Source organism: Artemia sp. Qi Xiang Cuo, chromosome 15, assembly GCF_049724085.1.
Source record: "Artemia sp. Qi Xiang Cuo chromosome 15, ASM4972408v1, whole genome shotgun sequence".
In the NCBI taxonomy this organism is placed as follows: domain Eukaryota; kingdom Metazoa; phylum Arthropoda; class Branchiopoda; order Anostraca; family Artemiidae; genus Artemia; species Artemia sp. Qi Xiang Cuo.
This window is the reverse complement of record NC_142808.1, coordinates 4,213,003-4,239,314: the sequence shown is the minus strand read 5'-3', so window position 1 is coordinate 4,239,314 and position 26,312 is coordinate 4,213,003. Positions and strand designations below refer to the sequence as shown.

General features: G+C 33.5%; 1 protein-coding gene across 1 annotated transcript in view; it reads right to left on the bottom strand.

Moving 5' to 3' along the window:
* LOC148943246 (reelin-like) overlaps positions 1-26,312 on the bottom strand; it is a 292,228-nt gene that overhangs the window by 53,461 nt on the left and 212,455 nt on the right. The window contains exons 20-24 of the mRNA XM_089101783.1: positions 16,574-16,718; positions 15,268-15,571; positions 6,593-6,786; positions 3,785-3,931; positions 1,634-1,811 (exon numbers count right to left, since the gene is read on the bottom strand). Of these exons, the coding sequence (XP_088957909.1) occupies positions 1,634-1,811; positions 3,785-3,931; positions 6,593-6,786; positions 15,268-15,571; positions 16,574-16,718 (968 nt within the window). The remainder of the gene's footprint in view (positions 1-1,633; positions 1,812-3,784; positions 3,932-6,592; positions 6,787-15,267; positions 15,572-16,573; positions 16,719-26,312) is intronic.

Here is a 26,312-nt window from a genome sequence, read left to right as displayed (position 1 = left end):
TTCAAATTTCTATGAAACCCTTTCCTACATTAATCTCTTCATCTCATAAATTTTCCTAGCTAAACTATTAGGGTTTCGTTAGAATATCAATTTATCTCTCCGACTTAAAGCTCCGTGAAGAAGTATTTAAAAATAGAATTTCTATCTCTTTAGACTCCCGCATAATTCCAAGATAACAAGTGATGTCAATTATAATTCCTGACACTAAAGATCAATGAAGCCCTATTTAAAAATAGAATATTAATTTTGCTCTCTGACCTAAAGAACGTTTATCCCTCAGACCTAAGATTAAAGAAGCCTTAATGTTTCTTAATTCTCCCCTTCGTGAATCAATAATTTCCCCTAGCGATTATGTAAATCAAGTTCTCAGGTTAGGTTATTCAAACAATGTCATAGAATTCGCGTCGAGCATGTCCATTCTCACTGACAACGAACAGACATAAATCATCCATATCACAGACATCAAAAACATCAAATAAATCGAACACTACAAATAACCAACCATGAAAACAGACATAAATGTGAGAGAGTTCATGTTTTTCAAATTCTCAATGACAAAAACCATAAAAAATCCTTAATTTGATGTTGACATCCGAGAAAAACTTCAATAAATCGAACAACGCACATAACCATCCATGAAAACAACCATAAATGTGAGATAATTCATGTTTTTCCATGTGAGAAAATTCCTGTTTTTTCATTCTCACTGAGAAAACCATAAAACAGACATGAATTGATGTTGAAATCCATAAATGTGACTAAGTTCCTGTTTTTCAAATTGTCACTGACAAAAACCATTAAACATCCATGAAAAACATCAAATAAATCGACCAACACACATAATCATCCAAGAAAACATACATAAATGTGACAAAATTCCTGTTTTTCAAATTCTCATTGACAAAAACCATAAACCACGTGGTTCTCGTGCTCATATATGGTGTTAAAAAAAGTTGTAGGTGGCAGCAGGGGTGAAGCGTCGGGCTGGTACCCCCATTTCTACTAGTGAAAATTTTTTAATGAAAATCACACCGTCAGATTCAGCGTATCAGAAAACCCTATAACATAGGTTTCACGCTCATATCTGCAAAAATCTGCAACTTTGTATTTTTTGCCAGAAGAAAAATATACGAATATAGAAGTTCGTTACGTAAGTTAATTTGTAAATTACGTCAGAACCAAATTTAGAGACAGCCATTTAGCAAAAGAAAAGTAAAATTTTTATGCAAATTTTGTTTACTTATTCAATGACGGCGAGCCAAAATAAAAGCTGCATTAACTAAAAAACGATCAGAAATTAAATAAAAAAAACAAGTTTTTTTAACTGAAAGTAAGGAGTGACATTAAAACTTAAAACGAACAGAAATTATTTCGTATTTGAAAGGGGCTGTCCCCTCCTCAACGCCTCGCTCTTTACATTAAAGTTTGACTCTTTCTCACAACTTTATTTTTTAAAACAATAAAAAACTTTAGAGTAAAGAGCGAGGCGTTGAGGAGGGGACAGCCCCTTTCATATACGGAATAATTTCTGTTCGTTTTAAGTTTTAATGTAACTCCTTACTTTCAGTTTAAAAAACTTGTTTTTTTTATTTAATACTTACTTAAGACTAAATAGAAAAAAATAGTTAAATACCTGAAGAGCTGAATTTGTAATTGGGCCGATCAGGTCAACAGTCTCAATATAGGAAGGTTCATTTTCAGAGGCTCGTAGCATCAAAAATTCAGCATCATCTTTTTTGAAGCTTTGGAGGTTTACCTTCTTTGTCCATAATAACTCATTTGGATATCCACCATTGTATCCATTTGTAATGCTGATATATCAACGAGCACAAAAAAGTGAATATTAGGTAAGCAGTTACATAATTTACCACCCCTCAGTATCAATACTAGGGGATATAAAGCAGTACCAAGTAAATTTGCTCAATTCAAATACTTGAAATATAAATAACAATAAGTCTGTGCATGTTATTATATTATAGTCATTGTTCCCTTATCTTATCAATAAAGTTAATTTGTTGAGTAATTTAGGTACAAGGATGCTAGTCCTTAACCTGGATGCGGCCTAATCTTTGCTATTTTTCTTTTTTTAAAGTTTTTACCGTTATCAGAATACGTTAGTGTTATTTTAGAGAAAAAATGTGAAATGTAAAGTGCTTTTCCAAAATGTATATCTTTAATGTCCAAATAAAGTTGTTTATTATTGCTTTGGCGAGCCCTGCCTAGGATATGGTCCTTTCTTGAATGTTTTTTTTTTTATTCTGGAAGATTTTAGCTTTTTCAAAATGACATTAATACAATTTAAAAGCATAAATAACAATTTGTAATAAAATTTCTTTTTCAAATAATTTTAATTTCCAACCTGTGAAAATAGTTGCTTATTATGGATTGGGTTAGAGACAGCTTGGTGGCCAAGAAGTAAAATGCCAGACAAATATTCCAAATCTATCTAATTTTTTATATGCTAAAAGCACAAAATAGAATATAAAGCAAAATCGAGTGCAATACAACCGAGACGAATACATCAGGTGAGTTCTAAGGTCAGCCATTCAAAAAATAGTAACTTGTTAATAATTTTCCCCTTAGTTTCCCCTTAGTGTCCTTGTACTACATATATATATATATATATATATATATATATATATATATATATATATATATATATATATATATATATATATATATATATATATATATATATATATATATATATATATATATATATATATATATATATATATATATATATATATATATATATATATATATATATATATATATATATATATATATATATATATATATATATGATATATATATATATACATATATACATATATACATATATATATATATATATATATATATATAATTGAATAAAATTGCTCTTTCTGAATTTTAAAGTACTTCGTATTTTCATTAAAAAAACGTGTTTATTTATTGAGTTATCGTTCATACGGTTTTGATTTTCAAATGATTCCACCAGACATTACACTTCTAGGTTTGTTGTTAGGGATAGGATTTTCTACTTGACTCTTGTGCCTCTTGATATCCGTGCATCTTTTGTATCTGTGAATTTTACATATCTAGATGGAAAGATTCGGGTATTATCCCTCGTCCTCATATCCAACCGTCAAGATAAAAACTAGGGTTAGCTCTTTTTTAGGATGGATCAAAGGGTATGGGCAACTCATAATAGTCCAGACTGGCAGTAATAGCAACAGAAAAGTCACTAATGCCATATAGCGTTTGGCATTTCTTGGCAATTTTACAAGATTTGTGATTTGGGAATTTTATAAGATTTGGCAATTTCACAAGAGTCGTATCGTTTTTCTGTCAGAAACTGAGACCAGAAACTCTAGGTGAAATGGAGGGTATTTTCTAGTCTACAGTAGTGCCCGTTTATACTCAGATAAAGTTAGCAATACTCTTTAGGAGGGATGATATGATTCTGAAGTCTCCTCCCTGGTGTATTTGTTTGCAAAGTACGGGCTAGCTAGAGGGTTTTCTCAACTGCAGCAATGATAGATTGCTCTACTGGAAACTTAATCTACCAGATATTTGAGATAACCTTACCCATTGAAATGCTTTGCTGTCACGAATGAGGTGCTAAGACTGCTATAGAAAGGTGCAGGAGGATCGGACCCGCTTAATTTGATCTTACCACGGAATTAGGCTCGTGATTTCCGCAGCATCTTCCTGTTGATTTTGTTTGTCAGTTGCGAACTTTCAGACACATTAAGTATTAGGAAGAAGAGAGAGAGTTAAACTAAATTGAAAAACCTACCTATCTAGAAAGAATATGGGTGCACCAAAACGAATCCGTGACAAAGCCCATTTTGGCCTCTTCTTTTTGCTATTCGAAATAGGCTGCAGCATCCTTAGTAATATACTTTCACCTCTTGCTTCCTTAGGAAGAATATAGTTCTCTAACCTGAAAGAATGTTCTTAAACCTCTCACAAGCTGCATTTTCTTCGGTAGCACGATATTAAAAAAAATGTATTGGAATTGATTTTTTCATAACAAATTTAAATGAAGGATAAAGCGTAAAAAAGATTGAGAAAAATCTTTGAGAAGAAGAGCTTGGGATATACTATTTATTTATACAGAAATGCATTTAGAAGTACTCAAGTTAGAGTGCTTCTAAAATTTAGTTTTTTTAACGGTTTTTTAGCACCGAAAACCGCTTGATGGAGCTCAGTTGGAATTTTCAGGGAACGTAAGGGGGATAATGAAATTGACCAAAAGGCAATAATTCCACACTAATACTACTACTAATAATAATACTACTACTACTAATAATACTACTACTACCACTACTGCCACTACTACTACTATTACAAAGCAATAATTCCACGCTAATACTATTACTACTATTACTACTACTACTACTACTACTGCTACTACTACTGCTATCACTATTGCTACTACTATTGCTACTGCTACTCATACTACTACACCTACTACTTCTACCCCTACTCCTACTACAATTACTGCTTTTGCAGTGATTACTACTATGGCAGAGGATAATGAGCTGAAAATTTTAGGAAATAATGAAGGGAAAGTTGAACTAAATCAAAACACACTGTGTGCAAACAGATTGTCAAAAGGATGTTTCTTTAATATCTTAGGAACTTAGCGTATCAAATTGAAACTTCCAAGGAATGACGAGGAGTATGTTAAACTAATCAAAAGGCAATATATGCATACATTACCGCTACTAATGCTACTCAAACTACCGTCAATACTCTAACTAATACGACACAACTACTGCTACAACTCTAACTACTATTAATAACATGATACTACTGATACGAGGGAGAATGATGAGGGGAATGATCAATTGAACAAAATGGCAATAATTACACGCTAATGCTGCTACTACTACTACTACTACTAGTACCACTACTATTACTGCTACTACCACTACTACTGATACTACTACTACTACTACTACTACTACTACTACTACTACTACTACTGCTTCTACTGCTACTACAACAACTACTACTTCTACCACTATTGCTACTGCAATTACTGCTTTTGTAGTGATTACTACTAAGGAAGAGGACAGGGGGATGTCAAAAAAAGCAAACGGTGCTATTTGCGTATTGCTACTAATGCTACTTCTGCTACTACCGCTACTGCTACTACTGAAGCCAAGGGTATCAAAATGAAGCTTTCATGGAATGTTTATGGGGGTGGGGGGGGGGTTCAACGTAATCAAAACAGAATATGAGCGTGTAGATTGTCTACCGGGTGTGCCAGCAAATCTCAGGAACGGCTTAGATTATAAAGTTGAATCATTTAGGGCATGTTGAGGTAGATTTTGAACTAACCGAAAGACAATGTGTGTAGTGCTACTACTTCTTCTAAGGAAATGATGGGAGTTTTTCCAGATATTATAAGAAACAGAAACCCACAACTCAAAATAAGGATTATTTTCATTAAAGTGTAAATTATGTTCTGGTTTATCTCTCTTTGAAGAAATTATTTTGAGGAAAATGCTTTTCATTTAATTAATACCGTATTAGAGTGGAGTGAGTTTTACTAAATCCACATCAAATTCACCCACAATCAAGAACTCAAATCTATCTGCAGTAGCATCACTTAAGAGAGTTTCGAGCTTAGCGCATAACTTGACAAAGCAATTCGTAGAAGCTACTGTTCGATAATCACAAGGTAAATGGACATTAATCAGGACATTCGAGCCAAATTTAACTCCCAAGTAACTCATACCAGAAGCAAAATTAATCGGGGGAAAATTTTTCAGATGTTTTTTAAATATGTAGACAAACCTCCAGAGGAACGACTACGGATAACTCGGGCAGGGGTATGAAACACAGTGTGATCAATGCTTCGTTTAAGGAAGTTGATACAGATATTAGTTAATAAATGTTCTTGGAGGAATAATGTATCGTGACTTTGAAGCATTACATCAATTATAGAGTTCTTGTGATGCGCCTCATTAATATTAAAAGAAATATATGAAATGTCTTATTTCATCACTTACAGTTTTTTCTTTCGCAGCAAGGACAATTCATGTCCAAGGGCAGGGAAAACTGTATGACACAAGAGCCACCGCAATTGGCGCACTGTGGATTTTACAAACCTACGCACATATGGTCTATAGAGCATCGAGCCAGCTTAAGCAACATTTGAAAACAATCCGCGTTAATATAATACGTAGAACGACAATTTTAGCATTTTGTCGGCAGATTTTTTAAACCGACAACATGCAAAATCTTGTATCCAGTTTTCAAACCTTCTTTGAGTACTTGTATTTCTCAATTCTCAACTGATAAATTTTCTTGTTATTTTCTTCTCCTTTTATTTCTCTATTTTGTTTCATCTTCCTTCTCCTTTTGTTTCTTCTCCTTTTATTTCTCTATTTTGTTTCATCTTCCTTTTAAATTGTAGTATCTTGTTTCTCAAATGTCACTTCTCCAACTCGTTTTCCAGCTTATAGCTGATTTAACCAAACCTATAAATGTATTTGGTAATGAAACTAACATAAATCTATAATTGGCGTTATAATACGCAAGACTTTAAACAGAACTAGGAAAAAAAGAGGAACGGAAAGATTTTTCGTACTCATTGTTGTTGTTTTCCCTTGTCTGAAAAATTACTAGCTTCATCCATCTAATACCACCGTCGACAGAATATTCTAAAACGATATCTGCGTTTTCATTTTTCGGTGCTGGCGAAAAATAGTTAAGGTTGAACTGCAACAAGGGGCTTGAGGTTGTAAAATCTATTGGATGGCTTTCAATGTAGCGGCTGCAGTTCTGAAAAATAAATTTCTAACTATAGAACCCGTTTTACGGAATAAATTCTATCTTCCAGAAATCTGCATTCAAGGAGTTATTTAAAAAAAAAACTTTTAAAAGTTTGCTATTATTCTAGGAAAAATAAACTTAAAGTACTGCAATACAAATGGATTTGTAGCAAAAACTTATGAGAATCTTCGAATTTGCATCCATAGCAATTACAATAAAAACACTAAAAGATTTTTCAGCCGTGATTGCTAAGGGCTGCCGTTAACTGAAAGATCGCTGAATGATCACGAGTCAAAAAAGCTACTTGTAGAGCTCTTTGGGAGGGCTCTTGGACGTCTTAGTACTGATTTAGTGTTTCTTGGAAAAAATTCTAATTTTTTCCAAATTTATAAGAAAACTAAACTAAAAAAAGTAAAAAAAATTAACCTGAATTTGTAAGAAAAACTATACAGTTCTCTGAACTTGTAACCAAACCTTTTGTTCCCCAAATTTACTAAGGGTTATTCGTAGCTGATAATCTTAAAAAATATATGTTCTAAGAGATTTATATTAAATAGGTTCGCCCCAAAACAACTAGTTAATTGAATCTGAATCGAAAAATTTCTTTTTTTGAAAATGTTCCGGTTAGAGGCAATAAGAAAAATATTGATTTGAAAATAAAGGTGGCATAGAACAATAGGCTTTATTAGAGAATTAAAAACTTCACCCCAAACAATTCTTTAGATTAGATTCTGAAGAAAAAAAAATTATAGTAGAAAATATTAAAAAAGAAACTGGGCTTGGTGAAATTTAACAATCAAGTTGACTTTATAGAATATAAACTATTAGGTCAAAGAGTTGTGATTTAGGACAAATTCCCTACAAAATATGGACCAAAACATCAGGCTGAAAATATAAAAAAAATGAATTATCTCAATCCAATTCAACAATAGATATAACTTTGTGAGAAATAAAACTACTCTAATATACACCCAGGATGTTTTCTTCTAAAATGTAAATTGAAAATAAGTTTAATTAATAAAATTATAAAATCAAAAATGGAATAACAGTAATTCCATACAAATTTGAGAATTTAATTAAAAGAATATCTGTACTACCTTTAAGGAAACACTATGCCGACAAATAAGACAAAGGTATTTTTGATAGAAACAGTATGGCTGTTATTTGAAAACTGAGAAAGAAAACGAGTTATTAGAATTTTTTTTTTTATAAAAAATATAAAATAAGTATTTTGTTTTCTGTACACTCGTAAACAACAAGTTTATTTTCCAGAAGGCTTCAAAGTATTTCTGGATACCTCAGTTTGCTTATAAAAACAAAATAAAGCGATTTTGTTAGGAACACCATGAAAAAATATGAAATTTGTGAGGCTTTACCACAAATTATCTATTAAATTTCACCAGATATCTCACTCCTAGCAAAACACATGGGCTAAAGTCTTTCTTAATTATATTGGTTATAAAACAAAAAATCGCGAAGAAAGGAAGAAAACGAGGACAATTAACAGCCAGTAAAAAAATTGAAAAATTATGCAAATATTTCGGTCAAGACCTCCGCTTGACCGTCCTCAGTGCAGAATAAAACTGATAAAATATAAAAACCAAACCTTAAAATAAAAACAACAAACTAAAATTGGACGACCCTTTCCTAGTAACGGTGAAAGGGTAACTGAAAGGTATATTGGTTATCTAAATGAACTATCCTACCCGCGCAATTAAATCGGATTGGATTACGGCCCGCCAACACTTGGATTGGATTGGATAACGCTCCGCCCGCTCAATGTCATTGGATATCGTCAACCTCTAGGAAGCCAAATCATCTGGTTGGATGGCTTTTGAGGTTTGCCCAAAATTTATTGAAGTGAGAAATTTGTATAAGCGTCAATAATTTGTGTCTTGACCTGATTGTACCCCCTGCGCATGAACTTACTTTTTTCTTTGGAAAAATTCATGGCAGCAACCTGCTGCAAAGTTATTTCCAGATGTGCCATTAGTCCGTTATTCAATCATTTCCTTAGGTTATCTCTCATGAATTCTGCCTTTTGAACTTCCTTGTAAAGGAGTCAACTATGGGTTTTAAGGGATAACCCCTTTCGGGAGACAATTTTAAATAGAGTTGCAGTGTCTCACAAGACTGTTTTTCAACTATTCGGTGTGCACTGTCTCAATTCTTGAGTATTCTGACCATATCTTTTTTCTGCTTGTTTGTCATATTCACTTGGCAGGTTTCCTTGTTTGGTTTGGGCAAACCGACTTTTTGCTTACATTGCCGTACACAACATCTCCAATATTGTCCAATATGCTTCTCATACAAGTATAAAGTCAGGGTGTGTAAAGCCATTATCGCACTCTTTTGTCTTGGGCAATAACCCCTTATCCTGTAAAAATTCAACTACCTCTTTTTCTGTCTTTGGCCAATCCCAAATTTTAATTTTAACATTCATATTAGATCAATTCCACTCTAATAACTGTTTTAGTACAAGGTATCTGTCTCTCCCGTTTGTCTGTAGCATCTCCCATTTGACATTCCACATACAGTATATAGCGGTGCCCACATAAAGCACCTGTGCCGATTTTTCTTAGAGGGCAATTTAAGTTCCGTTAGACTAAATTAAGATTTTATTTAATTATTCCAATCTAATAGAGTGAATCTTCTATTATCAAAAGAGCATTTTGCATTAGTGTATATAAGGAAGTATTGTACTGTTATTTCATTTACCTTTTTATAGTGCTTTGTCCACCAGCAAACTTTCGTATTTTAATTTGAAGATTCAAAAAAATACAATGCGTAAAGAGAAGTGATATACAGTCGTATTTGAATCGTTTGGTGACCCAAGACGCTTCCTAGAGTCCTAATGGGTGTAAAAAGGTCACAAGGATTCTACACTTTTGGAAGCTTTTACAAAAATTAAGGCTTATAAAAAATTAAGGCTTATACAAAATTGAAGCTTATACAAATATATAAGGAAGTATTGTATTGTTCTTTCATTTACCTTTTTATAGTGCTTTGTCCCCCAGCAAACTTGGGTATTTTAATTCCAAGATTCAAAAAAATAAAACGCGTAAAGAGAAGTGATATACTGTCGTATTTGAATCGCTTGATAACCCAAGACGCCTCTTAGAGTCCTAATGGGTGTAACAAGGTCACAAGGGTTCTGAACTTTTGGAAGCTTTTACAAAAATTAAGGGTTATAAAAAATTAAGGCTTATACAAAAATTGAAGCTTATACAAATATATAAAGAAGTATTGTACTGTTCTTTCATTTACCTTTTTATAGTGCTTTGTCCACCAGCAAACTTGGGTATTTTAATTCCAAGATTCAAAAAAATACAAGGCGTAAAGAGAAGTGATATACCGTCGTATTTGAATCGCTTGATAACCCAAGACGCCTCTTAGAGTCCTAATGGGTGTAACAAGGTCACAAGGATTCTGAACTTTTGGAAGCTTTTACAAAAATTAAGGGTTATAAAAAATTAAGGCTTATACAAAAATTGAAGCTTATACAAATATATAAGGAAGTATTGTACTGTTCTTTCATTTACCTTTTTATAGTGCTTTGTCCACCAGCAAACTTGGGTATTTTAATTCCAAGATTCAAAAAAATACAACGCGTAAAGAGAAGTGATATAGCGTCGTATTTGAATCACTTGATAACCCAAGACGTCTCTTAGAGTCCTAATGGGTGTAACAAGGTCACAAGGATTCTGAACTTTTGGAAGCTTATACAAAAATTAAGGCTTATAAAAAAATTTAAGCTTATACAAATATATGAAGAAGTATTGTACTGTTATTTCATTTACCTTTTTATAGTGCTTTGTCCACCAGCAAACTTGGGTATTTTAATTTGAAGATTCAAAAAAATACAACGCGTAAAGAGAAGTGATATACCGTCGTATTTGAATCGTTTGACAACCCAAGACGCCTCCTAGAGTCCTAATGGGTGTAACAAGGTCACAAGGATTCTACACTTTTGGAAGCTTATACAAAAATTAAAAAGGAAGATTTTTCATTAAACTAATTCATATAACATGATTAGATGAAACAAAACTTTTTTATGATTTTTAATCTCCTCATTAGTTAATGCATTATGAATTAATACTCCTTTCTATCTTTCATGCCAAAAGACATTCTAAGCATAAAACCAGATGTTGTTAAGACGCCAAGCCCTCCAATTCTTTTTCAAGTTTTTTATTGGTAGACCTAAAACAATAAGAAAAGGCCCCTACTTACTCTCGTTCAGAGCCAATAGATATTCTGAGCCTGAACATGCTCGAATAGCAAGATGAACCAAAATAGAGCAATGGGTGTTTTTATGATATACCCCCAACCACTCAAGTTGTTCATTCATGGACGCATTGTAAACCTGTTTTTTTCGTTAGTTTCTTTCAGCTTAGCATGAGACAAGACAAAGGGACAGAATAATTGGAAAATACATAATTTGGGCTATATATCTGTACATTAGGGGGGGTGGTGGTGGTGGGGGTAGAGTATTTGGACAGTGTGAAGTTAGAAAGGAATTCTTAGTATATAATATGCAGAATAATTGCACCTAACACATTAGGCATGCACACCCGCTATACTTTACCCTCCCCCCCACTAAAGGGCAAATATATAGCCCAAATTTGTTTCTAAAGTATTATATTTTTATCATACTTAAAAATATTTCATTTAGGTTGAGCGTCAGAGAAACAGGTTCTACTTAGATGAAGAAAATTAGGTCGGGGGTATATTATACGAGTACCGAGCAATGTTCTATTTTAAAAATATAAACATTATTCTCCTTATTCCTTCTGAAAGGATCCTTATTACCGTTATTCACTAAGACAAGCTAGAATACAAAGTAAAATACGGCTTAAGGCAATTTAGTTAATTCAATAGAAATGTTTCTTATTATCCTTATGTAAATCTCGATCGATATCTACTTTTTTTTAATTATGAACAGACCAATCTCTGAATGTTTTATGAATAGATGGTTATTTATACGTAGTTTCAAAGACTACAATATCATCCCATAATAAAAAGGTTTCTAACATATATTATAGCCACTCATAGAGTTTATGATAATAAACCCTATTAGCAGAAGAGCTAATCGTAGGCAGTACAATAGTGCTGCCTAAGTAAATAACGATGTTGGCAATGTATTTTTTTCCCCTTTTGACCAGGGCACTTCGTATCGAAGGAGTTGTCGTAGAAACTTCAAGAATGGCTTATTCGATTGGAAATTGGAGTGTCTAGTGTTTTTTTTAATAGTCGAAAGTAATTGGAAGGCAACTAACACCCCTTCCACGCCCACCATTTCCCCAAACACATCCAATCAAAAATTTTGAGAGAGCCATTTTGTTCAGCGCAGTTAATTTCCAGACAGAAATTATGTTTTTGAGGAGGACATTCCCCCACAGCCCTCAGAGCAAGGGTTGTAAGTTATGCCCTGGGTGCAAAAAATTTTTTTATAAAAAGCGTTATCGTAGAAAATTCAAAAAAGAGTACTTCGATCCGAAATTCAAACGGCTAGTGTCCTTTTTAATAGTCAAAAGGGATTGGTGGGCAAATAACCCCACTCTCACACCCACCTTTTCCCCAAACACATCCAATCAAAATTTTGAGATAACGATTTTGTTCAACGTAGTTGAAAGTTCTGAAAATTATGTCTTTGAGGATGACACCCTCCCACCCACACAACCCTCAGTGCAAGGGTTATAGGTTATGCCCTGGGGGCATATAAAGTTTTCATAGAAAGCGTTGTCGTAAAAACTTCAAAAGTGGCTCATTCGATTGGAGATTGAAATGGCTAGTGCGTTTTTTAATTGTCGAAAGTGATTGGAAGGTAACTAATACCCCATCCACTCCCACCATTTATCCAAACACATCCAATCAAAATTTTGAGATAGCCATTTTGTTCAACGTAGTTGAAAATTCTGAAGATTAGGTCTACAAGGATGATAATCCCCTCAGATCCCTCAGGGCAAGGGTTATAAGTTATACCCTGGGGGCATATAAGGTTTTATCGAAAGTTTTGTCGTAGAAACTTGAAAAAGGGTGCATTCGATTGGAAATCCAAAGGGTTAGTGCCTTTTTTAATAGTCGAAAGTTATTGGAGGGCAACTAAACCCCCTCTCACGCCCACCTTTTTCCCAAACACATACAATCAAATTTTTTAGATAGTCGTTTTGTTCAACGTAGTTGAAAGTTTTAGAAATTAGGTCTTTAAGAATGACAACCTCCCCCCTAAAGCCCTCAGGGCAAGGGTTGTAAGTTATGCTCCGGGGCATATAAGGTTTTTATAAAAAGCGTTGTCGTAGAAACTTCAAAAAGGGCTCTTTCCATTTGAAATTGAAGTGGCTAGTGGCCTTTTTAATAGTCGAAAGTAATTGGAGGACAGATAACCCCCTGTCACGCCCACCGTTTCCCCAAACACATCCAATCAAAATTTTAAGACATTCATTTTGCTCAACGTAGTTAAAAGTTCTGGGAATTAGGTCTTTTAGGATGAAAACCCCCCTTAGATGCCTCAGGGCAAGGGTTGTAAGTTATATACTGGGGGCATATAAGGGTTTTATAGAAAGTGTTGTCGTAGGAACTTCAAAAAGGGCATGTTTGATTGGAAATTGAAAGGGCTAGTGCCCTTTTTAATAGTCGAAAGCGAATGGAGAGCAACTAACCCCCTCTCACGTCCACCATTTCCCCAAACCCATTCAATTAAGATTTTGAAATAGTCATTTTGTTCAACGTGGTAGAAAGTTCTGTAAATTATGATTTTGAGGAGGACAAACCCCCCCAAAACCCTCAGGACAAGGGGTTTAAGTTTTACCCTGGGGTCAGATAAGGTTTTTGTAGAAAGCGTTTTCGTAAAGAATTCAAAAAGGGCTAATTCGATTGGAAATTGAAAGAGCTAGTGCCATTTTTAATATTTGAAATTGATTGGATTGCAACTAGCCCCCCTCTCAAGCTCACCATTTCCCCAAACGCATCCAATCAAAACTTTGAGATAGCCACTTTGTTCAACGTAGATGAAAGTTCTGGAAATTAGGTCTTTGAGTATGACACCCCCCCCCCCAGAGCCCTCAGGGCGAAGGTTGGACGTTAGGCCCTGGGGGCATAATTTTTTTTTTAGAAAATGTTGTCGTAGAAACTTAAAAAAGGCTCATTCAATTGGAAAATTGAAAGGGCTACTGTCTTTTTTAATAGGCTAGTCGAAACTAATTGGAGGGCTACTAACATCTCTTTCACTCCCACCATTTCCCCAAACACATCCGATCAAAATTTATAGATAGCCATTTTTTCAACGTAGTTGAAAGTTCTGGATACTATGTCTTTGAGGATGATCAACCCCTTCCCCCACACCCCTCAGTACAAGAGTTGTAAGTTATGCCTTGGAGGCATATAAGGTTTTTGTAGAGCGTTGTAATAGAAACCTTGAAAACTTCCAAGGGCTAGTGCCCTTTTTATTAGTCAAAAGTGATTGGAGTGATTGGAAAACTAACACCCCTCCCACGCTCGCTATTTCCCCCAAAACATCCAATAAATATTTCGAGATAGCCATTTTGTTCAACGTAGTTGAAAAGTCCAGAATATATGTCTTTAAGAATGACACTCCCCCAAAGCCCTCAGCGCAAGGGTTTTAAGTTATACCCTGAGGGCATATATAGTTTTATAGAAAGCGTTGTCGTAGAAACTTCAAAAGGGTTCATTCGTCTAGAAACTGAAAGCGCTAGTGCCTTATTTAATAGTCGAAAGTGATTGGAGGGCAACTAACGCCCCTCTCACCCTCACCATTTCTCCAGATACATCCAATCAAAATTTTAATAATGACATTTTGTTCAACGTAGTTGAAAGTTCTGGAAATTAGGTCTTTGCCAGCGTTGTCATTGAAACTTCAAAAAGGACTCATTCAATTGGCAATTGAGGGGGCTAGTGCCGTTTTTAATAGTCAAAAGTGATCGGAGGGCGAATGCCCCCTCCATACCTATCATTTCCCCAAACACTTTCGCTCAACAATTTGATATAGCAATTTTGTTGAAAGTAGTTGAAGGGTCGGGAAATTATTATTATTCTTTTTTTTAACGGATTTTTTTTTACAGATTGTAAAAACTAAACGGTTTTACAGATTCCTTTTCTTATAGAATGTCTAAGCCAAGCCCCGAACAGCTGAGAGAAATTTTTTGGTGGGTAAAATTTTCAGAGGGGCTAATGTGGCAAAACACCAACGGCAGAGTGTATAATAAGGAAGCTACACAATACTATTGGTATAATCTACAAATAAATTCTATCTACCAAATAGAAGCTACCATGCCCAAATTTTTCGAAATGAAAATTGATTGTCTAAGAACTCCACAAAACCATACGTTGTAAATAAACAAGTTTCGACTCGAAATGCAAGTCTTTGATAATTGTTAAAGTTAATTTTGGGAGATCTCCAAGAACCCAACTTTTTTTTGGAGAAATTCAGGATAATCCAAAAACTTGAAAATACTTGAACCACCGATTACATACCCCATCAAAAACCATCTGTGACACTGTGTCACCATCAATAATACTTCCTCCAACAATGATATTCCAATGTTTACTGATTTCATCATCAAAAAAGTCATCCCATATATACCCTGGCTGAAGCTCAGAAGGATGACTGCAGTCTTCACCCTCCCAGCCCTCGTCACAAAGACACATTTCTTCAACACATCTACCTCTGTTTGTGCACCCGCCAATGCAGCCTGTACCAATATAAATGTTGCTCAACGCCCATGATGTAGATCTTTGCTTGGACAATTGATTCCATCGGAGCCGTATTGGAGAGTATCTACAGAAAAATAAACAAAAGTAAATTAGTGGTATATAGTCTTAACAACATAAGGGAAACAAACTGGAAATTAAAATTAAGGGAATAAGATACCCAAATGGGGTTGTGCTAAATAGAAATTAAACAAGCCAAATTTCAGAAAGGGAAAAATATATTTTTATCTGTTATATATATTTTAATCTGTTGTATATATTGTTAATCTGTTATAATATATATTAATATGTATTAAAGTGTGAAAGGTTTCACGTTTCCAAATTGGTCTAGATAGTAGCATCCTCTTGTTATGCCATTATTCTGTACTAACTATAAAAAATCTAGTTTTTAATGGTAAAATGATTAGTCTACAAAATAGAATTCTCTCAGTTCTAGAGCTAGGTATTAAACCAGTAAAATATGAAAAGAAAAAAATATGCCACTTTCTATAGCTAAGGATATATTCAAGTTTAAAAAGTGGGTTTGTATCCTTGCAGTACCTCACTTGTTGCAACATTTTTCGTTCTAACTATAAGAAAAAGATAGTTTGTTCCATCAAACTAAGTTCCTTTTTTCTCCTACGCGTTGAAGGCTAGTTTCTATATAAATTCCATCGCCTGTTAACATATTCAAATTTTTTTGGGAAACAATTTTGAGTTGAGTTGGCTCTCTTTTATTTAAGATTTGAGTTAAAAAGAATTTTCCTGACTGTTGAAATTGTACTAGCTTCCTTTTACATATTGACAAAAATGAGTGATTGTCATCTTTTTTATAAGCGTTAAAAAGTTTTTTTTTCAATATAAAAAGAAAATCCATGTAAAGCTTAGAAAATTTCACTTTCAATTATCCATTGCAGCTAGAATTTAAACACAGACGTTACTTAGTCACTTTCACTTGACAAAATATACAGTTTTCTGTCAAACTCAGGTTTAATCCATTGAGTTTGCTTTCACTTAACTGTTGGAGGAGTGATAGTATCTGCAAAAAAGTTTATTTTTTCTTTGCGCAGATTGTTGAAATTATACTTACTCTATTAAATTTGAAAGGTAGAGAGTGTGTCTTTTCCTCCCAAAATTAAGATCAGCCTGATATACATTGTCTTCGGTGTTTTCTTTGGAATTGAATGCAGGATTCCAGCTTTTACCTCCATCAGAAGAATAATCAAGAGTTATGTCTGAAAATAGTGTCTTTTGTCAGAATAAATCCAGCTCTTTCCTTCATCAGAGGAATAATCTATAGTTATGTCTGAAAAGAAGCGGTTTTTGTCAGAAAAACAAGTATTCAACGATTTTTATCATCTATAGAATTTTAGACAGCTTTAAAGAACAGGTAATCAATATGAATCCATTTCAGAACAGTTCTAAGAAATTCAAGTGTATTAAACATTATTTGGTCTCATAATTTAGATAATAGAACTTGATGTAATTTTTTGAGATTTTGAGGAGAATTTTCTTAAAATCTCCCATAGATTCTTCTCTCCTAATAATCTTTCCTGATGGAGTGAGGGGGACATATTCATCTTGTCCTCACCTAGCATCAGAAAACTATTTGGATTCGTTAAACGGCATATCCCATTTAGCCAATTACGTAATATGCATTTGAAGATTTTGAATCTGTTTTGCAAAGAAGAACTTAAATCAAATCACAATTAAAAAAAAGTGATATAAATATAAAATAGAAAAGTGCTAACATTTATCTGCGGCAATTTTTGTTAATTTTAAGTTTGACTTTATCGTAGGTTTGTATTTATACTGTGCTTCTTTTCTTCATTCATGGCAGCTTATTGCTAGAAAAATTTGCTTCCGCTGTTAGAAAATTTCAGTTCATTTTTATTTTTAGTATCGATGTTTACTTTTAATTGAAAAGCACACTTTTTGTAAAGCTCGAGTTATGAAAATTAAGGGAGCATGAGTGAAAGCAGTAATAAATTTACGGAAGTAAATTTACACAGTTCACAATTTACGCAGTGCTAAAATTTTTTTTCGGAAATTTAAGGGAGCATGAGTAAAAGCAGTACTAAATTTATGGAAGTAAATTTACACAGTTCACAATTTAAACAGTGCTAAAATTTTTCTTTCGGAAAGTTTAAGGGAGCATGAGTAAAAGCAGTACTAAATTTATGGAAGTAAATTTACACAGTTCACAATTTAAGCAGTGCTAAAATTTTTCCTTCGGAAATTTAAGGGAGCATGAGTAAAAGCAGCACTAAATTTATGGAAGTAAATTTACACAGTTCACAATTTACGCAGTGCTAAAATTTTTCTTTCGGAAATTTAAGGGAGCATGAGTAAAAGCAGTACTAAATTTATGGAATAAATTTACACAGTTCACAATTTAAGCAGTGCTAAAATTTTTCTTTCGGAAATTTAAGGGAGCATGAGTAAAAGCAGTGCTAAATTTATGGAAGTAAATTTACTCGTAAATTGTGAACAGTAAAGTTCACAATTTACGCAGTGCTAAAATTTTTCTTTCGGAAATTTAAGGGAGCATGAGTAAAAGCAGTACTAAATTTATGGAATAAATTTACACAGTTCACAATTTAAGCAGTGCTAAAATTTTTCTTTTTGGAAATTTAAAGGAGCATGAATAAAAGCAGCACTAAATTTATGGAAGTAAATTTACACGTAAAGTGTGAACAGTAAAGTTCACAATTTACGCAGTGCTAAAATTTTTCTTTCGGAAATTTAAGGGAGCATGAGTAAAAGTAGTACTAAATTTATGGAATAAATTTACACAGTTCACAATTTAAGTAGTGCTAAAATTTTTCTTTTGGAAATTTAAGGGAGCATGAGCAAAAGCAGTACTAAATTTATGGAAGTAAATTTACACGTAAATTGTGAACAGTAAAGTTCACAATTTACGCAGTGCTAAAATTTTTCTTTCGGAAATTTAAGGGAGCATGAGTAAAAGCAGTACTAAATTTATGGAATAAATGTACACAGTTCACAATTTAAGCAGTGCTAAAATTTTTCTTTCGGACATTTAAGGAAGCATGAGTAAAAGCAGTACTAAATTTATGGAAGTAAATTTACACGTAAATTGCGAACAGTAAAGTTCACAATTTACGCAGTGCTAAAATTTTTCTTTCAAAAATTTAAGGGAGTATGAGTAAAAGTAGTACTAAATTTATAGAAGTAAATTTACACGTAAATTGAGAACAGTAAAGTTCACAATTTACGCAGTGCTAAAATTTTTCTTTCGGAAATTTAAGGGAGCATGAGTAAAAGCAGTATTAAATTTATGGAATAAAATTACACAGTTCACAATTTAAGCAATGCTAAAATTTTTCTTTCGGAAATTTAAGGGAGCATGAGTAAAAGCAGTACTAAATTTATGGAGGTAAATTTGCACGTAAATTGTGAACAGTAAAGTTCACAATTTACGCAGTGCTAAAATTTTTCTTTCGAAAATTTAAGGGAGTATGAGTAAAAGCAGTACTAAATTTATGGAAGTAAATTTACACGTAAATTGTGAACAGTAAAGTTCACAATTTACGCAGTGCTAAAATTTTTCTTTCGGAAATTTAAGGGAGTATGAGTGAAAGCAGTACTAAATTTATGGAAGTAAATTTACACATAAATTGTGAACAGTAAAGTTCACAATTTACGCAGTGCTAAAATTTTTCTTTCGGAAATTTAAGGGAGCATGAATAAAAGCAGTACTAAATTTATGGAATAAATTTACACAGTTCACAATTTAAGCAGTGCTAAAATTTTTCTTTCGGAAATTTAAGGGAGCATGAGTAAAAGCAGTACTAAATTTATGGAAGTAAATTTACTCGTAAATTGTGAACAGTAAAGTTCACAATTTACGCAGTGCTAAAATTTTTCTTTCGGAAATTTAAGGGAGTATGAGTAAAAGCAGTACTAAATTTATAGAAGTAAATTTACTCGTAAATTGTGAACAGTAAAGTTCACAATTTACGCAGTGCTAAAATTTTTCTTTCGGGAATTTAAGGGAGCATGAGTAAAAGCAGTATTAAAGTTATGGAATAAATTTACACAGTTCACAATTTAAGCAGTGCTAAAATTTTTCTTTCGGAAATTTAAGGAAGCATGAGTAAAAGCAGTACTAAATTTATGGAAGTAAATTTACACGTAAATTGTGAACAGTAAAGTTCACAATTTACGCAGTGCTAAAATTTTTCTTTCGGAAATTTAAGGGAGCATGAGTAAAAGCAGTACTAAATTTATGGAATAAATTTACACAGTTCACAATTTAAGCAGTGCTAAAATTTTTCTTTCGGAAATTTAATGGAGCATGAGCAAAAGCAGTACTAAATTTATGGAAGTAAATTTACACGTAAATTGTGAACAGTAAAGTTCACAATTTACGCAGTGCTAAAATTTTTCTTTCGGTAATTTAAGTGAGCATGTGTAAAAGCAGTACTAAATTTATGGAATAAATTTTCACAGTTCACAATTTAAGCAGTGCTAAAATTTTTGTTTCGGAAATTTAAGGGAGCATGAGTAAAAGCAGTACTAAATTTATGGACGTAAATTTACTCGTAAATTGTGAACAGTAAAGTTCACAATTTACGCAGTGCTAAAATTTTTCTTTCGGAAATTTAAGGAGTATGAGTAAAAGCAGTACTAAATTTATGGAAGTAAATTTACACGTAAATTGTGAACAGTAAAGTTCACAATTTACGCAGTGCTAAAATTTTTCTTTCGGAAATTTAAGGGAGCATGAGTAAAAGCAGCATTAAATTTATGGAATAAATTTACACAGTTCACAATTTAAGCAGTGCTAAAATTTTTCTTTCGGAAATTTAAGGGAGCATGAGTAAAAGCAGTACTAAATTTATGGAATAAATTTACACAGTTCACAATTTAAGCAGTGCTAAAATTTTTCTTTCGGAAATTTAAGGGAGCATGAGCAAAAGCAGTACTAAATTTATGGAAGTAAATTTACACGTAAATTGTGAACAGTAAAGTTCACAATTTACGCAGTGCTAAAATTTTTCTTTCGGTAATTTAAGGGAGCATGAGTAAAATCAGTACTAAATTTATGGAATAAATTTACACAGTTCAAAATTTAAGCAGTGCTAAAATTTTTCTTTCAGAACTTTAAGGGAGCATGAGCAAAAGCAGTACTAAATTTATGGAAGTAAATTTACACGTAAATTGTGAACAGTAAAGTTCACAATTTACGCAGTGCTAAAATTTTTCTTTTGGAAATTTAAGGGAGCATGAGTAAAAGCAGTATTAAATTTATGGAATAAATTTACACAGTTCACAATTTAAGCAGTGCTAAAATTTTTCTTTCGGAAATTTAAGGGAGCTTGAGTAAAAGCAGTACTAAATTTATGGAAGTAAATTTACACGTAAATTGCGAACAGTAAAGTTCACAATTTACGCAGTGCTAAAATTTTTCTTTCAGAAATTTAAGGGAGCATGAGTAAAAGCAGTACTAAATTTATAGAAGTAAATTTACACGTAAATTGTGAACAGTAAAGTTCACAATTTACGCAGTGCTAAAATTTTTCTTTCGGAAATTTAAGGGAGCATGAGTAAAAGCAGTATTAAATTTATGGAATAAATTTACACAGTTCACAATTTAAGCAGTGCTAAAATTTTTCTTTCGGAAATTTAAGGGAGCTGGTAAAGAGTACAAATTTATGAATAAATTTCCAGTTCCAATTTAAGCATGAAAATTTTCTTTCGAAATTAAGGAGCATAGAAAAGAATAAATTTATGGAAAACACGTAAATTGTGAACAGTAAAGTTCACAATTTACGCAGTGCTAAAATTTTTCTTTCGGAAATTTAAGGGAGCATGAGTAAAAGCAGTACTAAATTTATGGAATAAATTCACACAGTTCACAATTTAAGCAGTGCTAAAATTTTTCTTTCGGAAATTTAAGGGAGCATGAGTAAAAGCAGTACTAAATTTATGGAAGTAAATTTACACGTAAATTGTGAACAGTAAAGTTCACAATTTACGCAGTGCTAAAATTTTTCTTTCGGAAATTTAAGGGAGCATGAGTAAAAGCAGTACTAAATTTATGGAAGTAAATTTACACAGTTCACAATTTAAGCAGTGCTAGAATTTTTCTTTCGGAAATTTAAGGGAGCATGAGTAAAAGCAGTACTAAATTTATGGAAGTAAATTTACACAGTTCACAATTTAAGTAGTGCTAAAATTTTTCATTCGGAAATTAAGTAGTGCTTTCACTCATACTCCCCTAATTTTCCTAACTTGAGCCTTACAAAAAGTGTGGTTTTTAATTAAAAGTAAACATCGATATTAAAGTAGAAATGAACTGTAGTAATGTAAATATACGGAAGTTACACAGTTCACAATTTACGCAGTGCAAAATGTTTCTTTCGGAAAGAAAAGACGAAGTTGAAACTTTAATTAAAATAAAAAAAAAATACAGATTTCACAACATATATATCTACAAGGCTAGCTCAAATAGACTACTGCTACTAATAACAACTCACCGCAGCACCAAGCCGCCTGAGGCTAAAACAGCTACGCATGCTCCTCCTCCATCCCAATCTATTCAAAGCCTCCCTCTTTATACCCTCTCAGGAAGTTCCCATTTCCTTTAAATCTTTCGTTACGAAATCCTCCCACCCCAAACGAGGACGAACTGCTTTCCGTTTAGCCCTAGATGGTTTGCCGAAAAGGACAAATTTTCGGCAATCTGTCATCCTTCATCCATAGAACGTGCCCTAGCCATCTCAACCTTTCTCTCATTATACCCCAAGAAAGTTGGATTGAACCTCATTTTTCGTAGAGCTTACTGATTGAAATACGGTCAGTCAAACGGGTACCCCAAACAATCCGTAGGCAGTTTCTCTGGAAAACATATAGCAAATCTTCACCCACTTTTCAGAGCGCCCATGCTTCAGAGCCATATTTGACCACTGTCATCACTGTAGCTTCCATATTTTCCTATGCTTCCAATTTTTTTTTGACCGTGAAAAAAACACCCTGAGCCTTGGCTATTCAACTTTTAACATCTTCACCGCTCAAACCGTTTTTACTAATAATACTACCAAGGTAAGTGAAGCTGCCCACCTGGTCAATGCTTTCATTATCCAACGTCACCTTTTCATCTTCATTTATTCCAAGCCTTAGTGACTTAGTCTTCTTACAATTAATTTTCAAACCTATTCCAGCACCCTGAACTTGCAAAACCTCTGAAAGTTCATTCATCTTGCTCACAATTTCATGTAAGATGCTTAAATCATCATCATAATCTAAGTACTGGAGAATTTTTCCTCTCCATTTGGTTCTGTGGTCTCCCATTGCCATTCCTGTGCTCCTTATGACAAAGTCCATCAAAATGAACCATATAAAGGGGGTTAGAACAAAACCATGCTTAACTCCTGATTGAATACGAAACCAGCTGGTAACCTCAATTTGTAGCTTAACCGCAGCAATTTTATTCTCGTACTTAGCACTAGTCACTTTAATGTAGATTTGTCTGGTATACCAGATTCGAGATTTTCCATTATCCGTAGAATTCAAAGAACTGACGATTTGCCGTAAGCAGAAAACTAACCCCAAGAAACAGGAGAATTACTTTGTAGCACACAATTCCATAAGTAGCTCGAAGAATTAAAACACTAGTTCATAAGACTCTCTCATAAGGGATTATTGAGTCTTGTTATGCATATACCATATTATCGACAACATTTAGTATATAATTCTCTGAGAAACTCAAAATGCTCAGTCTTCCGTAAAGTGCTAGTTTTATAATTCCCCATATATTGGAAAATATCACGATTCAGTTTATTTCAGCTAGTTCTATAGATGATTTTTTTTTACCTGTGAATTTTTTTTTCATTTTAAGTTTCAACTTTGCTCTTTACTTTCGTGGAAAAAATTTGTATATTTGATTTTTTCACTTTTTTTAAATATACAGAATTAATATGAAAACAAGCAAATGAAATTTTATTCATTAAATACCGCAGTATTTTTTCAAAGCTCATTTTCTTATTTTTTACTTACTAGGGGAATCAGCGAGGGACTATGCAAGGGATGGGATTGTAGAACCTGTTCAAGTTTGTTTAAACATCGAGAAAAAAAGGAGAGAGAGAAGAAGAAAAGAACTGTCATCCTACTCCAGCAATTGAGATAAATGTGCACTTGAACGAGGTTTGGACCTTACTCATCTATCCAACTACCTAGGACCAAACAGTATAACCGAACCTTCAACTAAATCGAAATGTCCAAATCCATGCAAAGTCGTCATCAATAAATGTAAGTCGTATGCTCAATATTCTTCCCACCATTTCGACTTCATAGACGGCATCAAAAAGTGTCATATGGCAGCACAGCATTTTGCGAGGAAATCATTAAGATGAATTTATAAGAGCCAGTAGCTTTCAGCTGAATCATTAAACGCATGTCTGTGATCTAGTGGTAGCCTGTCAGGCCTGGTAAAAAACAAAACAAAAAAACTTACTAACTATATAATTTTATAAGCAGCATATTAATTTTTTACTCCTGGTTCATTGCCACCGTCGTTTTATCACTTTCTTTAATACCTAATCAAAAGTATAAAAAAACAAAGGTAGTCTTACGTTTTTGAACTCTGCCTACTTAATATGTTCATGGCTGTCAACGGTCAGGGGCTTAAATTTGACATTAATGGTAACAGGCTAGAGTAACAAAAAAGAAAAATTATTTCCTTGATTTCAAGATCGTAAGCTCGAAAACTCTTCTTAGGAATTTTATGCCATTAAAAATCTATTGGCTCCATTCGAATTTCCATTTCCCGGTATTTTGACACTCTTTGGGGAAAAGTTGATGCTTTGTGGAACAGAAAAAGTAGAAAAAGCCACTTTGCTATTACACAATATCTAATTTTATTTAAAAGGGAAATACACACAGTACTTCCGTTAAAAGGAGCACTCTCTCCATCACTCTACGACTATAGGTTCAACACGATCATCCATGGGGAATAAAGGAGACATATCAGTGATCTTCATGCATAAAAACGGCTTTCATTCTTGTTTAAGTTGGGGCCTTTTATTCTCTTTAGGAAGGTTTGAACCTTGGAAATTTCAATAGTGTATTTTTCATTTTGACCGGACGCCATTTCGAGGGGCTTGTGGCTCGTTCAGAATTTCCAAAAAATTGTTTTTGCAATAAACGTTTTCCTAATAAAATTAATCGCAATATCTTTGTCCCTCCTGAATCAGCTAAAAATAGTAATTTTTACTCTCTAGTAAAAATTCAATCAGCCCCCCCCCCACGCCCACCATTTCCTCAAACACATCCAATTTAAATTTTGAGATAGTCATTTTTCAGGGTAGTTGAAGGGTTCCATAATTTCGTTTTCGACGATTACAGCCCCCTTTCCCAAAACCCTCAGGGCAAGGGTTATAAGTTATAACCCGTGGTCATATAAGGTTCTTATGGAAAGAATGGTGGTATAAACTTCGGAGGAGGCTCATTGGATTGGAAATCAGAAATTCTGGTGTTCTTTTTAATAGTAAAAAGTGATTGACGGGCAACCAACCCCTATCAACGCCCATCATTTCCCTTATAATATCCAATCAAAATTCTCAGATAGCTATTTTGTTAAGCATATTTAATTTGAATTTTAATTTTGGTCCAGTAAATATGTCTTTAGGGATGACAAATCCCCTCCCCCACGGACCTCAGAGCAAGGGCTATAAGCTATAGGCTACTAGTTGCCCACTGTGAACGTTGAACCCTTTTCTGGAAAGGGTGGTGATATAGACTTCGGGAAGTTCTATTGCTCTATTGTGTATAAGAAGTATGGGGGTTATATGTATTTGTGGATGGAATTTGAAAGTTCTAACGCCATTTTTAATATTCAAATGTGATTCAGGGAAAACCATCCCTCACCCATCATTTCTCCGAACACATTGAATCAAAACTTTGAGAAAGCCATTTTGTAGCGTGCGTAGCAGTGGTGGCCTCAGGCGGCTTGGTGCTGCGGTGAATTGTTAGTAGTAGTAGTAGCAGTTTCCAAAAAGACAAAGAGTATTCAGGCGTGCCTTTCAGAGAATAATTAAAGAGGAAGATCATCTGACCCAAAGGCAATATGTGCACGCTACTAATAATACTACTATCACTGCTATATTTACTACAACTACTACTACTTCAACAACTACTTCTATTCCAATTATTTGTAAGGCAAAGAGCATTGAGATGAAAATTTCAAGAAATATATGAACAAATATGTTATTAAAAGAACATATCAGCAGTGTCATAGCAATGGCTAACTGTATTAAGTTAACTGACCAAATTAACTGACCAAAGGAAAATACGTTAATACTACTGCTATTACTAGGACTACTGCAATTACAATTAATACTACAGTAAGTAAAACCAATAAAACTACCATTACTACTATTACAACTATGTCTAGTAGTAAGAAGGTGAAATTTTCAAGAAATTTTGAGGGGGAAGGTTATCTGAATCATAACACGCCATCTGTATGCAGGTTGTCAAAAGGGTCTTACAATAATATCTTAGGAACAGTATGTTGTTTGAAGTTGAAACTAACAGGGCTTGTTATGGAGGATGTTCAACTAACGAAAAGGAAATATTTGTATCCTACTGCTGCTGCTTCTACTCATACTACTACTACTGCTACCATTATTACTACTTCTACTACTACTGCTGCTACTAAAGTTAAGGCTACTGCTATTAATTCTACTGCTGCTGTTACTACTGTTGCTTTTAAAACTAAGGGTATTAAGGCGAAAAAATCGGACTGTATTAAAACTGTAAAGAACAAAATCGAAACAAACTAAGCCCACGAAGGTTGTTAAGAG